This window comes from Anser cygnoides, chromosome 1 (assembly GCF_040182565.1).
Source record: "Anser cygnoides isolate HZ-2024a breed goose chromosome 1, Taihu_goose_T2T_genome, whole genome shotgun sequence".
In the NCBI taxonomy this organism is placed as follows: Eukaryota; Metazoa; Chordata; class Aves; order Anseriformes; family Anatidae; genus Anser; species Anser cygnoides.
In genome coordinates, this window is record NC_089873.1 from 92118319 (window position 1) to 92134436 (window position 16118).

The following is a 16118-nucleotide window of genomic DNA, read 5'->3' on the forward strand; positions in this document are numbered from 1 at the left end:
TTAAGATAGTACTTCGTGCTCTGTTTTGCTGTTTAGCTTTGGATTTTGGATTTGACTTCTGTTTTTTTTCCCCTTCTTGGGATTTCAGTTAGGGTCATCATTTAATATGATGCTCCATTGAAGTGGTGATGTGCATGTGTTTGTTTTTAATTGATTCTTCACAAGTATTTATTCCTGTTTCTCCAGTGTTAATGTGGTCAGTGGCCATGATAACAGTCAGTTTAATGCTACTGAGTCTGCCTTGTTTCTGGGATCTAATTGTCAAACATATTGATTTGATCTCTGCACATAAAAGTCCATGCTAACACAAGACACTGAGCAGCTTGGTCTACAGGGTCATTCATTTTGGTCTAACATAGAAGTTAAGGCATGTTAGAGAGATTTGTTAACTAAGCTAAACTAAATGTGGGCCAGACTGTCAAGGCATTCTTACATTTGTTCTTCTTCATAAATTTGTTGCATCTCTAGACAGAGGCAGCCACTTCTGCTTTTTTCAGAGGTGTTGGCTCTTTGTACTATAGGTTGTTTGTTTTTTGTAACTGCTTTCGAGGCTGCTGTCTCCTTCAGGACCTTAGATGCTGTCAGGTCTCCAAATGTCCTTGAGCATTTCAAGCTCCTCGGCACTGTGCTCTGCATAGATTTTTAAAGGCACTAATATCTTTTTTTTTTTTTGAGAAGGCAGAACTTTCTGACACCTAGAGGCAGGCGTGGTACATCAGCATGTCTTGTTTTTTGCTACTACTATATAATGGCTCCCAGAATGTGCTACAAAAAGAAATCCTCACTATAAAATCTTACCATCTTATGAGTGCAACCAGTATGTGAATAACTTAGGAAATAAAAATCTTTCTACTTAAAAAATAAAAAATAAATGATAAAATGCACTGTAACACCCAGTAGGAATTTAAATATCAAATATAATTTTAGAAGGAAAAAATCCTCTACAGGAGATTTATTGGTACAGATCATTTGTCAATATCTTATTCTTGAATAAGGATGAATAAAACACTGTTAGTAGAGGAACGAAGATTTGAGGTGTATGTTGATATTGCTCACAGAAGGAAAATAAAGATATATAGGAGTTTTGTTAAATCTTCCTAGATGTACAGGTACTACTTAAAACAAGTTGTTAAATTATTCTCCAATTAGCTTTAAGTATATTCCTTTAACACCGTAGGCTACTGACAGTTGGGAAGTACACAATGTTGAACAGCAGATCAGTGTTTAATTGGGAAAACAACTAAATCCTTAAGTGTACTTGTGCAAAACACCATTTCTTTCCAAAAGTATTGTGAAAACCTATATAGAAGAACAGTCGTACTGTGCAGCAGTTCTTACACACAAATGAGTAGGTCTTTTGTGACTGTTTGAAGGTTGATGGTTGTTTTAAACAAAGGTTTAATTTTTACTTGAATACCATGTGAATGCTGTGATACTGCTCCTACAATTCCCTTTCAAAACTTCTTCAGGAGGACAGGTCCTTTAAAATGCCAGTTTGGACCTATAGTTATTTCTTGCTTAGTCCGTAGATTTGCTTGGAAGACAATCTGGAACATTTCACTTACCTGTTTTACACCTATGTTTGGTATGTCAGTTTGACAGGATACAATCTTTAATCATTCACCGTTCCTTCAGAACATCCAAAGCAGATCTCACTTTGTGATTGCATATTTGGTTCATGAAGCTACTTCAGATGTTCTCTCCATTTGATGTATGAATCAAACCCATTAGTCTTATGGGATCATCATGAATGGCTTCTATGTTTACAGTATTTTCAGCAGCCAGCTGATCACTGTTGAGGTAAATGCTAACTTTTGAAGTGATAATGGTGGGTTTGGATGATCTTTCTTCATCCTCTGCTGAAGGGTCTTTTTTTCTCCTTGGTTTTCTGCGTTTTCCCTTGACACTGTGATCAAGTGAGGCATAACACATCTGATGGTCAGGCTCCACCTGGAAGGAAATTCACTTTGCATTTAACATTCAGTACTCATGCTTGATTTAAAATTACGTCTAAGGCTTTCAGTATGTCTGTATTGTTATTTGGGAGGGGCTGAAGCTTACACAAACTAGCTGTAAATGAACTAATTGAAAGTACAAATGATTAAGCTATGGCAGCACAGAAAACAGACCAACATAACCTAGTGGTAAATGACTCATGTTCTTGGAATAATGGCAGTAAGTAAATAAATAATTAAGGTATTATTCCCTCTATGGGAATAAGGATAGCTTATATAATCAGCCCAAGTTCTTTGCGATGCAAGGCATTGTTTGATCTGCTTTTCTTCCCCCATTTGATCTATTAGAACGCCATTGTTCGCGACCGGTTTTTGCAGGCTTTGTGCGGAAAACAGACGATGGGCGATTCTTTGTTCTATATCTCATCTGATTTCAAGTGCAAAATGTATGTTGTGTGTGTGTATCCACTGCTACTCTCTATACATTTTTGAAGTCAAATTGTTAAGTGCTTTTGGCATTGGAATTTTCATAGACGATTCTGTTTCTGTGAAGTTTATGTTAACAGATCTTTAGATAAGAAAGCATGTTTCTTCCCCCTGGAAGTATCCTGAGAGAGAGAGGCTGGAAATAACTCCTTATGAAATAAGTGGAAATCAATTCAAAAAATTGATACTAGGAATGCTTCAATTACAGACAAATTTCAATAGAAGCTTGTATGCTTTTAGGTATCCAAGTAACAACAAGATAAAAATCAATAGAAAATCAGTTGTCTTTCATTTGTTAAGGCATAGATTTTTGTGCTGGGCAGGAGAGAGTTAGTCAAACTCATGATTACCATGTGATGCAACTTATGTTTTCATTTGGTTGATGTCCAAAACAAATACAATTCTTCATACAAACCATGGCAGTAGATGCATGCTTAATTGAGCCTGATCTGCATGCCTGTGACTCAGCTTTATTATGCCATATGGCTAGAAATGAGCAGTCCATAATTCTGCTGCTTCCTTTATTAATGGCCTAGACTGAACTAAGTGTCAAGTCTGTGCTTAAATTTCCTGATGAACTGAAACACTCAAGCATGGTAACTTTTGTGATGAGCAGTGTAAGAATTTGAGTTACTTATTGTCATGGGATTACCACAAAAACTCTGAGACAGACCACATTACCCTAATTCAGATATCCAAATTTAAAATTGAAGATACCTGTAGTTGGTTAACTGGCACTTGGGGCTGGGACTTCATCTGCTCGTAACAACATTCCTCTATAATTTACCAAAGTAGAAAAATGTTATTAAAGACATCTTACTGAGGATTAAAAAATCCAGTTAACAAATCCCCCTGGCAGAAGTAACCCCACCCCTTTACTCCCACCAATTTACTTTGATAGAAGCTTCACTTGTTTTGAAGTGACACACAAGTCTCTCCCTCTTACTCTGCTTACAGAGTAGCTTAGAAATTCAGGCACAGACACTCTAAAATGGAAAATAATGTTCTATTCATGTGGATGATAAGCTTCTTGTTATGCACTAAAGGGACATAGTTTTAGACTGCTAGAACATCTTCAGCTGGGGATAACTTCACATACCAAAATATTCATCAGTAGAGGTGATCTATTCAGTAGATGACCTGGTCTTGTAAACGGTGCAGTACATTAGTTTGCTGTTCTACCCCAAGTAGGTATTACTACAGCAATTTAAAAAGGAAAGGATTCCCAAGTTTTCTGAGAAACACAGAATGTGTCAGTCATCTTGCTTTTAACTTCACATTTCTCATAGCCACCGAATAGACACATGTTTTTAAAGTGAAGCTTACCTAAAATTTCCTGACTGAGATTGCCATAAACTGGGTCATCTTCTGTGTAATGGTCATCATAGCTAGAATGGGAATGGAAAGATATTTTAAAATCACATAATAAGCTTTATTTAAGACCCCACTATTCTGCTTTGAACATTTTACACAAATATACAGTAAAAGATTGTATATGACCTAAAAAACAACACGAAGAATATCTGGGGGAATGGGAGGTAATAACACTGGATTTGCAGGAGGGGAAGAGAAGGCACTGTCAATATTCTGAAGATAAATTTATCATCTAGCCAAGGATTGAATTCTTCTTTCCTGTAACTTAAGTATGTATAAAGGTAATCTCAAGACTACTAAGCTACTGGTTGATGGAGTTCTGAAAATATTAATGATCTCTTAGTGAGATAACTGTGGAAAGTGGCCCAAAAAGGACTTCATGGGTAAGTGTAACCAACTTCTTGCTTTATTGGCTCACATACCATATAATCTTTTGAGAACTACATCAAACTTTTCTAATCCTGCTACTCATATTTATAGTGATTGCTGTAATAAGGAACCTTCTACCACCAAAATAAATTTGTTCACTGTCGAGTTACATGCCTTCACTCTCAAGCTAAACTCCTTTAACCTACAGAAACGCGCTCCCTTTCAGATGACAACTTCATGTGCAGAGGTAGCTTAATCCTTCTGAACCTCCACTTTGCAAGCTAAATTTGACAAGTCTGGGGGAAGCTGGTGAAGGTCAAAGAGGCCCAATGTAGTAGTGTGGCACAACAGGAGTGCACCTTTAGAGTCAAAAAAAAATGTTGCTAAGGAATAGATAAAGCTGTATGTGGTTGGGAAGGAGGGCTAAATTCTATTTAGCTCAAGCCTGGTTCGATTCACTGAAATCCAATTAACAACTGGAGTATGAGGTACAATCCTGGAGCATGGCTCCTAGTTTGGTTCCATCTGAAGGGAACTCTGTTCACATCCTCCAAGACCGCTTTGCAATACAGGCTAAAGAACTAAATGGTGCTTTTGGGGAGGATGTTCTTTAAAAAGTGCACTCATGATTAAACTAAAATTCTTATGTCAATGCACCTAGACAAGACCAAAACAAAGTTCAGCTTTGGATATTTAATGGTATTCTGTATTCCATTACCTGGTGTTTCTTGAAAATGTTTTTAAGCATGTTTGTAAAAATGAGAATCATTAGAGTGAAGCACTGTGTGATCCTGTTCCCATTACATCCTTATACTGTGACTTGTAAAGAGGATGTAGTAATGCAAACTTAGACTGCTTTTTTCAGTGGTATAATCAGCTGAACAGACAGTAACAAACGGAGGGACTTCCCAATTTCAAGTAAGCACGTCATTGAGGATTGGTTTGGAGAGAAGGACAACAGCTTTTGTATTTTTGTTTCAAGGGCCTCTTATATTTGTGTTGAGGTGAAACTCCTTCCATCTCTGTTTTCTAAAGTAATTTCATTAATATAGTATAAACTGGGGAGAGATCAGGAGCTGTCCAGCAGCTGGAACCAGTGCAAGCAGACTGTTTTAGGGCTTTTGAACACAGTGTGCAAAAGGAGGTTATGAAAAGTAAATACACACAAGTTACTGCTCCACAAGTATTAAATATCAGACTATAATTTCTCATTATTTTCTGAGAGTTCTCTTTAATTATAATAGATTCATTGAATTTGAGTGATAAATAGTGTTTTGGCTCAATATCTTGTACTTCCTTCCATAAATAAAATAACCATATCAACATGCAGTTATTTATTGTTGATAAAATGACTGGAGTACATCTCTCCTGTGTGAAATTATTTCCCTCCCTCCTTCATAGAACTTTTTTTTTTTTTCATAACTCTCCTGCTCTCCAGTAGTTCCAGGCAGGTCATGTGAGATAATGGATTTTCCCCTGTGTCACCCCTCTAAAGCCATCTATCATAATTTATTGCTTACTTTGCCCTTCTCAGAAAGAAACTTTTTATCCACTCTTACCTTGGACTGTTGTCTTCGTAGTCTTTATACATTTTAGCTAGAAAATTTGTTTAAAAAAAAAAAAAAAGTGAAAGAAAATGAAATGTGTTATTTAAGGGTGCTTCAGATAATTGTCCTAACCGAAATGCTTCTGATTTCACTGTATAGAAGTAAGTCTTCCAGGCTCTATTTTGTTACACAACATATATGTGTATTAAATATAATCCCTTCTCCCAAAAATGTATTGTAACATATGGGATTCATTTCTTGTTTCCTCTTCCTTCTGCTTCTAACATATCTTTTTCTATGCCTAGGGAGGTGCATCGTGTTTATATTAGAAGATGAAGGGTTCATTTTTTTACTAGTTCCATTGCTTCCATCTCTGAAAGAGAGATATCCTGTGATCCACAGACAAAGAAACTGAAGCAGAGAGGCAATAGCCACAAAGAGATTTATTGCTAGTGCTTGATTAATAACTCTGGAATGCCTGACTTTCTATCTTGTGCTCCAGGACTCCAGACTTTACCATGGTAAGGCTTTGATACCAGAACACTGTAGCATCAGCCAATCTGACTGCAGCCTTGCTCAAGGTTAGTTTTGTAAATGACTGTGATTTTTCACCGTATAAATATCTGCCTAATAACACTAAAAGTCAAGATAAAACAAAGAAGCAACACCCTCCTCCCCCTCCCAAAACACTCCAACATCTCTTTTAATAGCCTGTAGTCATACCAATTCTCTTATTCTTGGTGATTTCAATTTATAAGCATAAACCTTCTGCTTATGTGGATTACGTATGTGTGTAAGCCTTTAAAGTAGTTTGATCTAACAGTGTTTGCCCATTCATATTCATACAGCACAAGGTATAATTTTCCCTGTGTAAAGACAGGTTTTCCTGAAGGGTTGCAGTAGGATTGTACAACTGATTATAGAATTATATGCAGAAGATTGGTTGGACTGTCTTAGTCAATCACATTAAAAAAAAAAAGTTAATTTTAACTGAAAACAGAGTATGACTGTAGTCATCCTCTAAAAAAATAAATGAGTTCCTTATTGTCAGTGACACATTGGTTTGAGAGAGAATCCCATGATGAAAAGCAAGTTTTTTTGTTTGTTTTCAAAACAAACTGATTAAGCTGATTAATTATGAAATATTAATATTAAATCTTAATATCAATATTAATCTAATTAATTATGAAAGCCAAAATTCAAATAAGCATTTGGGAATTTGGGGAGGATCAAATTTTCTCAAATGTATTTTATGTTAGTACAGCTACTTAAAATCATTTTTAAATTAAGGTACAGTTATAATATAAATAAGTAACATGAAATGTACTCCTAAAGAAAAAAAAAAAAAAGCAATTAATGACTTTAAAAGTACACTATAAAAATAAAACATTAGCCAGAAATAAGTTCTTCACCCTGTACATTTTCTGTTGATTTGTCATCAGAGGACAGATTTGGATAGTGGTTTTTAGCAGTGGGTTGGACAGGTAATAATCACTCTGTAATCTTACCTGATTCTTCTAAAAATTTTAAAAGTTACACCCTCACAGCTAGAATCATTCTTGCCAAAGAATAACTTTAAGACTCAAAAGTATAAATCTTTTGGCTTGACATCTCCCAGAAATGATAGCTTTCTCTGCAGGTGCTTTTAAACAGTCAAATTCCTTTCCTTACAGAGACAACATTACTTACTTTCTTGCTTCTTTTTCATATAGTGTGAAATATTCAGTATCAATGAAACAATCAGAGCCAGACTCAGAAAGGCCAAAACTCCCCAGACAGAAGGGTGGCATTCCATTTCTGTAACTGAAGGAAAATCATTTTATATTATGTATTGTCTAACAATTACACTGTATTCTTTGTGTTTGGTTGATTTTTGCTTTCTGTAATTCAAGCCTTTTTATTGTTTATTCTGTGGCAGCCATTGCTCTATGAGCTATATAATTAATATCAAAACCAGATGCTAAATAACAAGAAAACATTCATAAACTGTTAACAGAGCTGTGGTTTCATAGCAAATCAACCAAAGGCTGGGCTACTAGTTTGCCTGTAAAATGGAGTAAAAATCACACATTGCTTAAAAAAAAAAAAAAAAAAACCTCAATGAATAGCTTTGAAAGTGTTTTTCTAATTGTCTTTTAAAAAAAAAAAAAAAAGGTAGCTGGAGCAGAGGTTAGATGACACTGGCAGCATGAGATTCAGTCAGGTCCGTAATATTCCTATTTGGTTTTGATATAGCTGGATTCCTTCAGGGGCTTAATGTTTTGTTTACTTTTTAAAGGAAAGCTGAGTAAAGGAATGCATCACTATACATTCACATGTTGCAGGGGCACCAATGCATTTACTCCTATTGAGAAGACGGAGCTTTGTTCCTTGGCTCACTGACTCCAGCTCACCTTAGAAAATGCCCCTTCTGGTTTTTGTTCCCTAATTACACTAGTGTTGAAAGACTCTTTTAGTTTTGTTTAATTCCAATCCACAGATGTTCTTACGATGATTAAACAAGATAAGATAATCCTTGTTAGTGAGAAATTGTCACGTAGACTTCTATGTAGCACTTTTCCTTCCTGATCTGGACTCTCTCTTTTTTAAAGGAACAAAGCAGAGCAAATAATCTGTAAATTCCTGACAGCTTTGTAACTGTTTATTCCACATAGTCCTTCCAGTGGCCATTTATCCATCCTTTCAAACTAAATATCCAATTTCCATTCCTTTCTTTTCTCCTAGTTTAGTTCTAGAAAAGTTATTTGAGGGCTCTCCATTACTGCAATAACACATGTCATGTTGAGAGGCACTTTTTTGCAATGAGCTACGTGAATGAGACATTCATTACAAGAGACAAAACACCATGATATAACGCTATGTTATTCCCATTTTCCAGAGGAGGAATTAAGAAAAATGGAGATCTCACCTTGAGAAGATGTAATAACATCAAGAGTAACCAGCGTTTGGAACCGGGTTACTGTACAATGAGTCACTATAAAAAATTTGCATCCTGTGCAACCTGCCCAAAACTACAAGAAGTCTATGCCAAAGACAGGAAATTTTAAGTCTCAATGTAGTCCAACTCTAAATAATAATAATCATCCTTCCTTCTTCTTCTGTCCTATCTTTTGTGAAGTGATTGCCTTCCATTTTTCTTATGTTCATTTATTAATGCTTTTCCTAAGACTGTATTTTGTCCAGCGAGCAAAAACAGTATTGTGGCCTGAGAGAAGGGCACATGTACCTGTGATAGAAACAAAAACCCTGTGATTCATTGGAATAAAAACAGGGAGTAGATATCAAATATACAACTTGGATCTGAGTTTCTACCTTTTTCTAGGTATTGAAGGCTATAATTTATTGGTCTGTTTTAGGAGTTCTCTTTTTCCATGGTGTTTCCAGAGAAAAAGGAGAATTCTTAATTAATGTGGAAGAGGTAACCAAATTTTTGTGGACAAGCTTTTTTTCATATTTCAACTTCTGAGTTATATTTGAATCGCTGACTGGAAAATGGTTGATGTTGGAAAAAAAGTTGTTTTCCATTTCAGTTTCAAGTTTAAGATCTACAGTATTTGGGCAATTCCACTTCTCTAGAACTTCTGAAATACTCTAGCAAAACAACTTTTATTTCTAATAAAATGTACCAATGTTTTAAATTTTACAAGCTACAGGTCTTTCTTATACTTAGTTTAGAAACTTGCATAGGTTTGGGGAAAGGTAGAAAACAACAGTTTCATTTATCATTATTTAATTTATTTTAAAGTTGATTTCCCAAAATGTCAATTTAAACATCTGCTTGTATTTCAGTAGAATATGTGACTTTACCTATATACATACACAAACATGTATGTGATGTAAATGTCTTTTTTATTTTTTTTCTCTTACCTTTGCAATATGAGCTACTTGTTTTTCAGACAACCCTATTTATATTTCAGAAATAAAATCAATTTTCAGTTACCCCATAAAACCATAGTAAAGGCCTTGATCAGACACACAGGAGTGCCTCTGTGTTTGGACTATGGTTTTCTAATGTCAGTTTCAAGTTAATCTTAATTTTCAAGTACAAAATACAAGAGATTTTTTTTTTATATCTCAGATTTACAGATATACAACTCCCAGCTGTCCCCCAGCTGTTCTTTTACTACATTTATATTTGTTGCCAATATGCTAGCTATTTACATTTATAATTGCATTATTCAAATATTTACTACTTTGACAACTGCAGTGGTAGAAGGAAAGCTAATACTTGTTTGAAGAACAGTTTGTCTCCTCAGATAACTACGCTGCTCTCTCTTTATGTTATGATAGCAGATGCAATATGTGACAGCTAACTGGTTGTGCTAAAGAAAAAAAGTAAGGCAAGTGCGGGTGGAGACTGAGAGATAGACAGCAAGAGATGTTTAATTATAGTTTAGAGTGTTCTGAAATAGTTTTATTCCATTCTCTAATTTTAATTCTAAATCATCTATTGTCAAATGTAGCAAAACTAGATTTACCATTCTGAAATTACATATTTATTCTTAAGAACCCTTAGAACAGTGTTCGGAACATTTCCACTCAATTACCTTCAAACTGATTAAAAAAAAAAAAAAATTATATCTTTGGGAAAAATGTCCTAAGGAAAAAATAGGCCCCTACGGACAGTACACTATTATTCTAATATGATAAGCCTAATTTCCATCAGAGTTTTCTGCAATAGTCTAAGCCTAAGAGCAATAGTCACTTGCTCATACTGAAGCTGTTCTTAAAGCACTGTGCTCCGCTGTGAAAGAAAAGAGTTCATCGTATAGCCAAAGGTTTCATGAGGGCAACAATTCTAGTTTTAATTCAGGAGAACCTGGGAGGTGGGTACTACATTTAATCATTTGGGAGGTGGTACTTGGGAGGTGGTACTACATTTAATCATTACAAAGATGCCAGTATTTCAAATACCTTATACCAGAATCTCTCTAGTATTATTGGTACATTCTTATTCTGCTGTTCTTTCATTCTAGTTTGGAAACAGCATCAAACTGGATGTCCATCCAAGCAGAGTATCTGCCTCAGGTAATTGTTTACTCCATCTGGATGATTTATTTATTTATTTCTACTTTTGTGACTTTAGGGATGGGGTTACCCAAATCTTTATAGTAAATTCACACAACAAAATACAGGGAAAAAAAAACTATTTCCAAAGACAGTTATTTTTGCTTTTTCTCCCTTTTAAATCTCTTGATGACTGTCTGCACCAACAAATACAGGACACGGGAATAAATAAACATTTGTTGACTTTTTCCTAGGTTTGCAGAGTCCCTTCTACTGTAATAAGGGTGGGGATAACAGACAAAAAAGAACAGACAAAATTGAAACACCCTAGCCTTTCCTGGGTGAATTCTGCAATTACTGCAACTTGAAGGAATTAACATAATCATTCTTTCCTACTATCCTATCGTACATCCTATCCTACTTACCTTTTGGTGGAACAGACCAGATTCAGCAATTTGGGGCTAGAAATAGATGTGTTTTCTCCTAGCAGCGTATGTATAAATAGTAGAAGTATTAAGCTCTGTTACTTCCTGTTCTAATGTATTTTATTCAGAGAATCTGTCACAAAGGGTAACAGGAGTATATCATCCTTCTACTGTACTTTCCTACAAAAAAGGAACAAGAGGTGGGGAATATAGATACCTATCTAGGAAGAGCTGTCTTGCCATCTATTGTATCAACTCATTATTCATGTTAGCAGATTAATTACTTTGATCACTACCGAATTTTAGAAGATAAACTGGAGCACAAAATAGTTTGTTTCTCATTGTTTCTGTCTGTAAATTTGTCAAAGATTAAACAAAATTATTTTTTCCCTCTCCTATTAAATGGTGAGGTAAATAATATTCTGTACCAATGACCCCTGCCAAAAAGAAACCCATTAAAAGACTGATAAATGTTAAATTAACATTAATAATGCTTCCACCTGTGTGAGCTTTTAAGACAGGATTAATTCTCCGGAAAGGATTCGTTAAGATGCAATTAATTAATGCATAACTAATTGCTTTGTAAGATACCAACTTCATACTTCAGAAGGAAAGAAGCACACTATAAAATAAGAAGTCCTATGCTCAGTAAATATTTTAAGAATAAAATTGATGTCAATGCTTAGTCTTCATTAACAAACCTTAGTGCTTTTGCCCACTTAGCTGAAGATTAATGAAGGTTTAAGCTGTTGACGATGACTCAGCCTCATCATTATGTTTATATGTTCTTAATAATTTAACTTCAGCACAAAGGGCAACCTTCTTGAAGGACTGGTAATCAACTGAAGTATGTTTCTACTGTTCATTTTTTTTTCCAAATTTATAATACTGAAAAGACAAGACTCACCTGGTTTTGTTGTTTTTAGGAATACACCCCGTCTCTTTATCCAACAGGAAAACAAGTTATGTTATGTTGGCAGACCTTGGATGTGCTTTTATTTCAGATCTGACAGCATAAATCTATCTCCAGAGTTGCCATCAGTCTTAAAAGTCTCTAGTCTTTTCTTCCCCTGCATTCTTACAGACAGGAAATGTGGTTCAGGCTTTTACAACTTTACTAGCAAACTGACAGTCTCCTTGAGTGTACGCCTCTGAGAGGGAATAAAATATTCATATGTGTACTTGCATACAATAACCACCTGTCTTGCCACAGAAGAGCATGTACGGAGCATGTACAGGACTATTAGTTCAATTTTATGTGATAAAAACCTACTATGGTAATATTTATATGAGACCCATACTGTAAGGCTTCCTATTTGTGCTACGTTGAATTCAACAAAAGTATTTTGGATGCCTGTTAAACTCAATTACAGAAATATTTTACATAGGAGTGCTATTTGACTCTTTCCTTCTTGAGGTTTCTAAACCAAGTCTGGAAGTCCGTCGCCGAGAGAGCCTACAGTTTAGCCAGTAAGACAACACAGAGGCATGATGCAGAAATTACACCACTGCCAGATTTGGAAGGTCAGGTTAAGATATCGTAATATGCTCCCTCTGTTCTTTAATGTCTGTGAATCTGAGCTTACAACTCAAAACAGTTGTGGAAAAAGAGGGTAAATCAGCATGTGTCTTACTGTGTGTGTTTTGTCCTTTTTTTTTTTTTAATTTAGCAAAACATGCCTGTGTTTGGCTAGAAAAGACATGTTATTCTCAGAATTGCAGTAGCTTCTTCCAGAGGAAGCTTGCATGTAGATCACTGTTGAAGAGGCTGTCTTTTAACTTTTTGAGGGTTTGTGTGCTTTTTTGTTTGTTTGTTTTCAGAGCAAATGGTTTTATCTCCAATTACGCATAATGTAGAAGTAGGAAGCGTTGGTTAAGAAAAAAAGGTGAATTACATGACTGTTTGTCTTTTTGGAATACATGAATTGAAAATGTCCTCACTATAATCTAAGGAGCAATGTAAAATGTTTGTCTTTGAGAAAGGCTCTTATAGGAGGAAACAATCTTGGCAGTATAAGTTTATTTGGGGTGTTATTACTTCAGGATATTATTTTTATATTAACTGCCTTAGATTAATGCTTAAGAAATAATTTACTGGTTTAGCATCTTCTTTGAATGTGCAGGTGCAGGTTAGTCTTATTTAATATGACATACTCTTCCATTTGAATCCAAAGGCAAATAAGACTCTTAACTACTCACAGCTTTATCAGAATGAGGTGCATTGATTATGAGACATTAATATAGAAATAATTAAAAAGTTTTTTGAGTTTATAATTATCTTGATGAAAAATTGCATGAAAAATGACATTTTTAAATGGTTATAGCTTTGGTGTTTGCCAGCAACTGAGTTTAGACACCTTACTTATAAATGTCAGTAGAATCAAAATTACAGATACTTACTTTCTCAGTGTTAAATCAAAAAGCATAGGTCCATCCCATTTAATTCTATATTCCATTTTTCAATAAAAGTTCCTTTCAAAAAGTGAAACATACTATGATATGTGGTTTAAACCTTGGCTTTCAGCAGGGAAAAAGATACATTTTTTATGAAATGGTGACCACAATTGATACCTTTGAAAGTAAAAGGTTTATCATGAGCTTAGGGAAGTAAAAGAACTCAACTAGTTATAACAACTGCCTTTAGTAGTTCCATGTCGTAGGCTCAAGTGAACTGAAGTGCTGTGAAGCCACCTTATGAGAGTATGCAACTCGGAAAGAGACCTCTTGTAAAGACAAAGAATCTTTATTTGAGGGGGAAGTTGATGAGAGTGGGAAATACATATTTAATAAATGGAGACAGTTGCTTAATTTCTCAGCTAAGAGTGTGAGGAGTAAAACTGAGATCTGCTGAGGATTCAGAATAAAATGTTTACCAGCCTGAACAAGAAGCTTACAAGTAATAAACTCCTTTGGAGATAATTAGAGCCATAATGCATAGGTGAACAGTGAGAATACAGTAGGGGATTTCTAGGTTCGTAGCGCTGGTAGCATGTTAATAAATCTGTTCTCCAAGAGCAAATCTTTGTACACAGGACAAATCTTTGGTCACAGGAGTGAAGTCTATTGGATTAGACATGAGTATGATGTGCTCTGCTGGACAGCCTGCAACAGACTGGAAGATCTGTTAGACAGCAAGAAATTCTTCATTGCAGGCCCTAAAATCCATTGTGAATATTACTTCTTACTTCTCTTTCCTGTCTTTTATATCTGTGTTAAGGTTAAAAAAAAAAAAAAAAAAAAGAGAGAGAGAGAGAACCAGCCGTCTGCTTAAAGTTTTGTTATTCAGGATAACAAAGACAAGGATAAATTGTGCCTAATTTTAGAAAGACATGACATAATGTCACTCCATGCACATTTATTGTGTACAAAGATGTTTCCTCTGTTTTTGAAAGTCCCTGAGCTGTAAACTGCTGGGGGCATATTCTGGGGAAGTATCTCTGACCGCTTACCTACTTATTTGATCTTTGGTAAATATATGCTGCTGGTGTCTCCAAGATACGATTCTACATCAAATAGACAACTGACTAGTTTGGGAATGGTTCTTGCTAGACAAGTTCTTGGAAATGGTAAATGAAGTACTATTAAATATGGTTATGCACAGGCATATAAGAAGGAGTAAGTCTGTGCTCAAATAGAGTCAGACAAACAGTAGGGTTTGGCAGAAGACTTGAATGATCAAGTGAATCTGAGTGAGGGAGCAGTTGAAAAAATAATGAAAAGCTTACAAAGTATTATTTTGTTTGCTGCTTTAGGGAAAGGCAGGCAGGAGAATCCCAAAGTAGGCATGAAAGATGATGTTTGGAAGGGAAGCCATACTTGGGAAGGGAGAGGGTTGATATTAAATTTCTTTCTCTGGGCTTAACTGAGTCTTTCTAAGTTTGATATTAGTGTAGGAACAAAACAAAAGATTAAGTAATATGTTACAAATGTTTTTGTTTGTTTGTTCATTTTTGTCTTGAAAATATGTGGTGCTATCTACAGAATGGAATAATTAGAAGTCCTTGCAGTACTTGTCTTTTAAGTACTCATGTTATAGGGAATGTACTCATAGTACTCATATAGTACTCATGTTATAGGGAACTCACACTTACTGTGAAGTTTGTTAAACTTGTATAGTAAACAATTTTGGGGAAGGAGATATGGGACAGCAGCTAAACATGGTAGATATATATATATCCAATTTCTATGATGAGGTCGCTGTATGTTGCCACAAAACATGGAGCTAAGGCAATGGCTGACCAAGGAAAGACTGCAGAGACCCAGAGGATGTCAGCAAGTTTCCAAAAGCAAGACCATTACTGGAATACATATGTTTAAAGTACTTTTCTGGTTCTGGATGAACTGTGGCAGGATGGAACTTTTTATGGTGGCTGCAATCCACAGCAGTTCTCAGCAGTCCCTTCCAAGCCTGGAATTTGCTACATGCAACTGAAAACTTAAAAAAAAAAAAAAAAAAAAAAGTTTTCAGCCTGATCAATCTGAAAGTCATTTCACAATTTGTATTTCCTCTTTCTTCCTCCCCAAGAAATCAAAAAGCCCCCTTGATTCTTTTCTCCTTGTTTTCAAGTGAGAAAGTCTTCGCTCTGCCTCTAAAAGAAGACTTCTGGGGACTGTCTTATCAGTTTCTTAGAAAGCGGATGTTAAAAAAGAATATAAAATTTTTCAAGTGTAGTCAGAGAAAAGACGAAATTAAAAGGTAGTTAGCACAAGGTTCTAATGCATTTGACTTGATAAATCAACATCTCTTATTTACTTAAGAACTCATTCAGTTCAGTACATTTTTGCAATATATGCATGTCACCAGCAAGTTGTACTTTTCTAAGACCTCAGAATGCGTACTTATTCTAGTTTCCGGAAGACAAAATAAACTGCACAGCTGACAATAGAATCAGGCCTCAAATGCCTACTTTCTCTATCACTACTCATATTAAAGCCTTTCTTTTAGAAATTTATAT

General features: G+C 35.3%; 1 protein-coding gene across 1 annotated transcript; it reads right to left on the bottom strand.

Annotated features, from left to right (window-relative positions):
- Positions 1 to 1205: 1205 nt before the first annotated feature.
- Positions 1206 to 12269, bottom strand: TRAT1 (T cell receptor associated transmembrane adaptor 1). Its single transcript, XM_013186109.3, has 6 exons — positions 12071 to 12269; positions 7421 to 7534; positions 5744 to 5780; positions 3768 to 3829; positions 3159 to 3217; positions 1206 to 1950 (listed from the first exon to the last, which is right to left on the bottom strand). The coding sequence occupies exons 2-6, from the start codon at positions 7524 to 7526 to the stop codon at positions 1690 to 1692; spliced, it is 525 nt and encodes a 174-aa protein (XP_013041563.1). The 5' UTR covers positions 7527 to 7534; positions 12071 to 12269; the 3' UTR covers positions 1206 to 1689.
- Between the last annotated feature and the right edge of the window lie 3849 nt (positions 12270 to 16118).

Coding starts and splice junctions, on each gene's coding strand:
- TRAT1 (XM_013186109.3), bottom strand. CDS start 7,526: ATGGAATGCCACCCTTCTGTCTGGGGAGTTTTGGCCTTTCTGAGTCTG. Junction 5,781..7,420: donor TATGAAAAAGAAGCAAGAAA/GTAAGTAATGTT, acceptor CAAATTTTCTAG/CTAAAATGTATAAAGACTAC. Junction 3,830..5,743: donor TACGAAGACAACAGTCCAAG/GTAAGAGTGGAT, acceptor TTCCCATTCTAG/CTATGATGACCATTACACAG.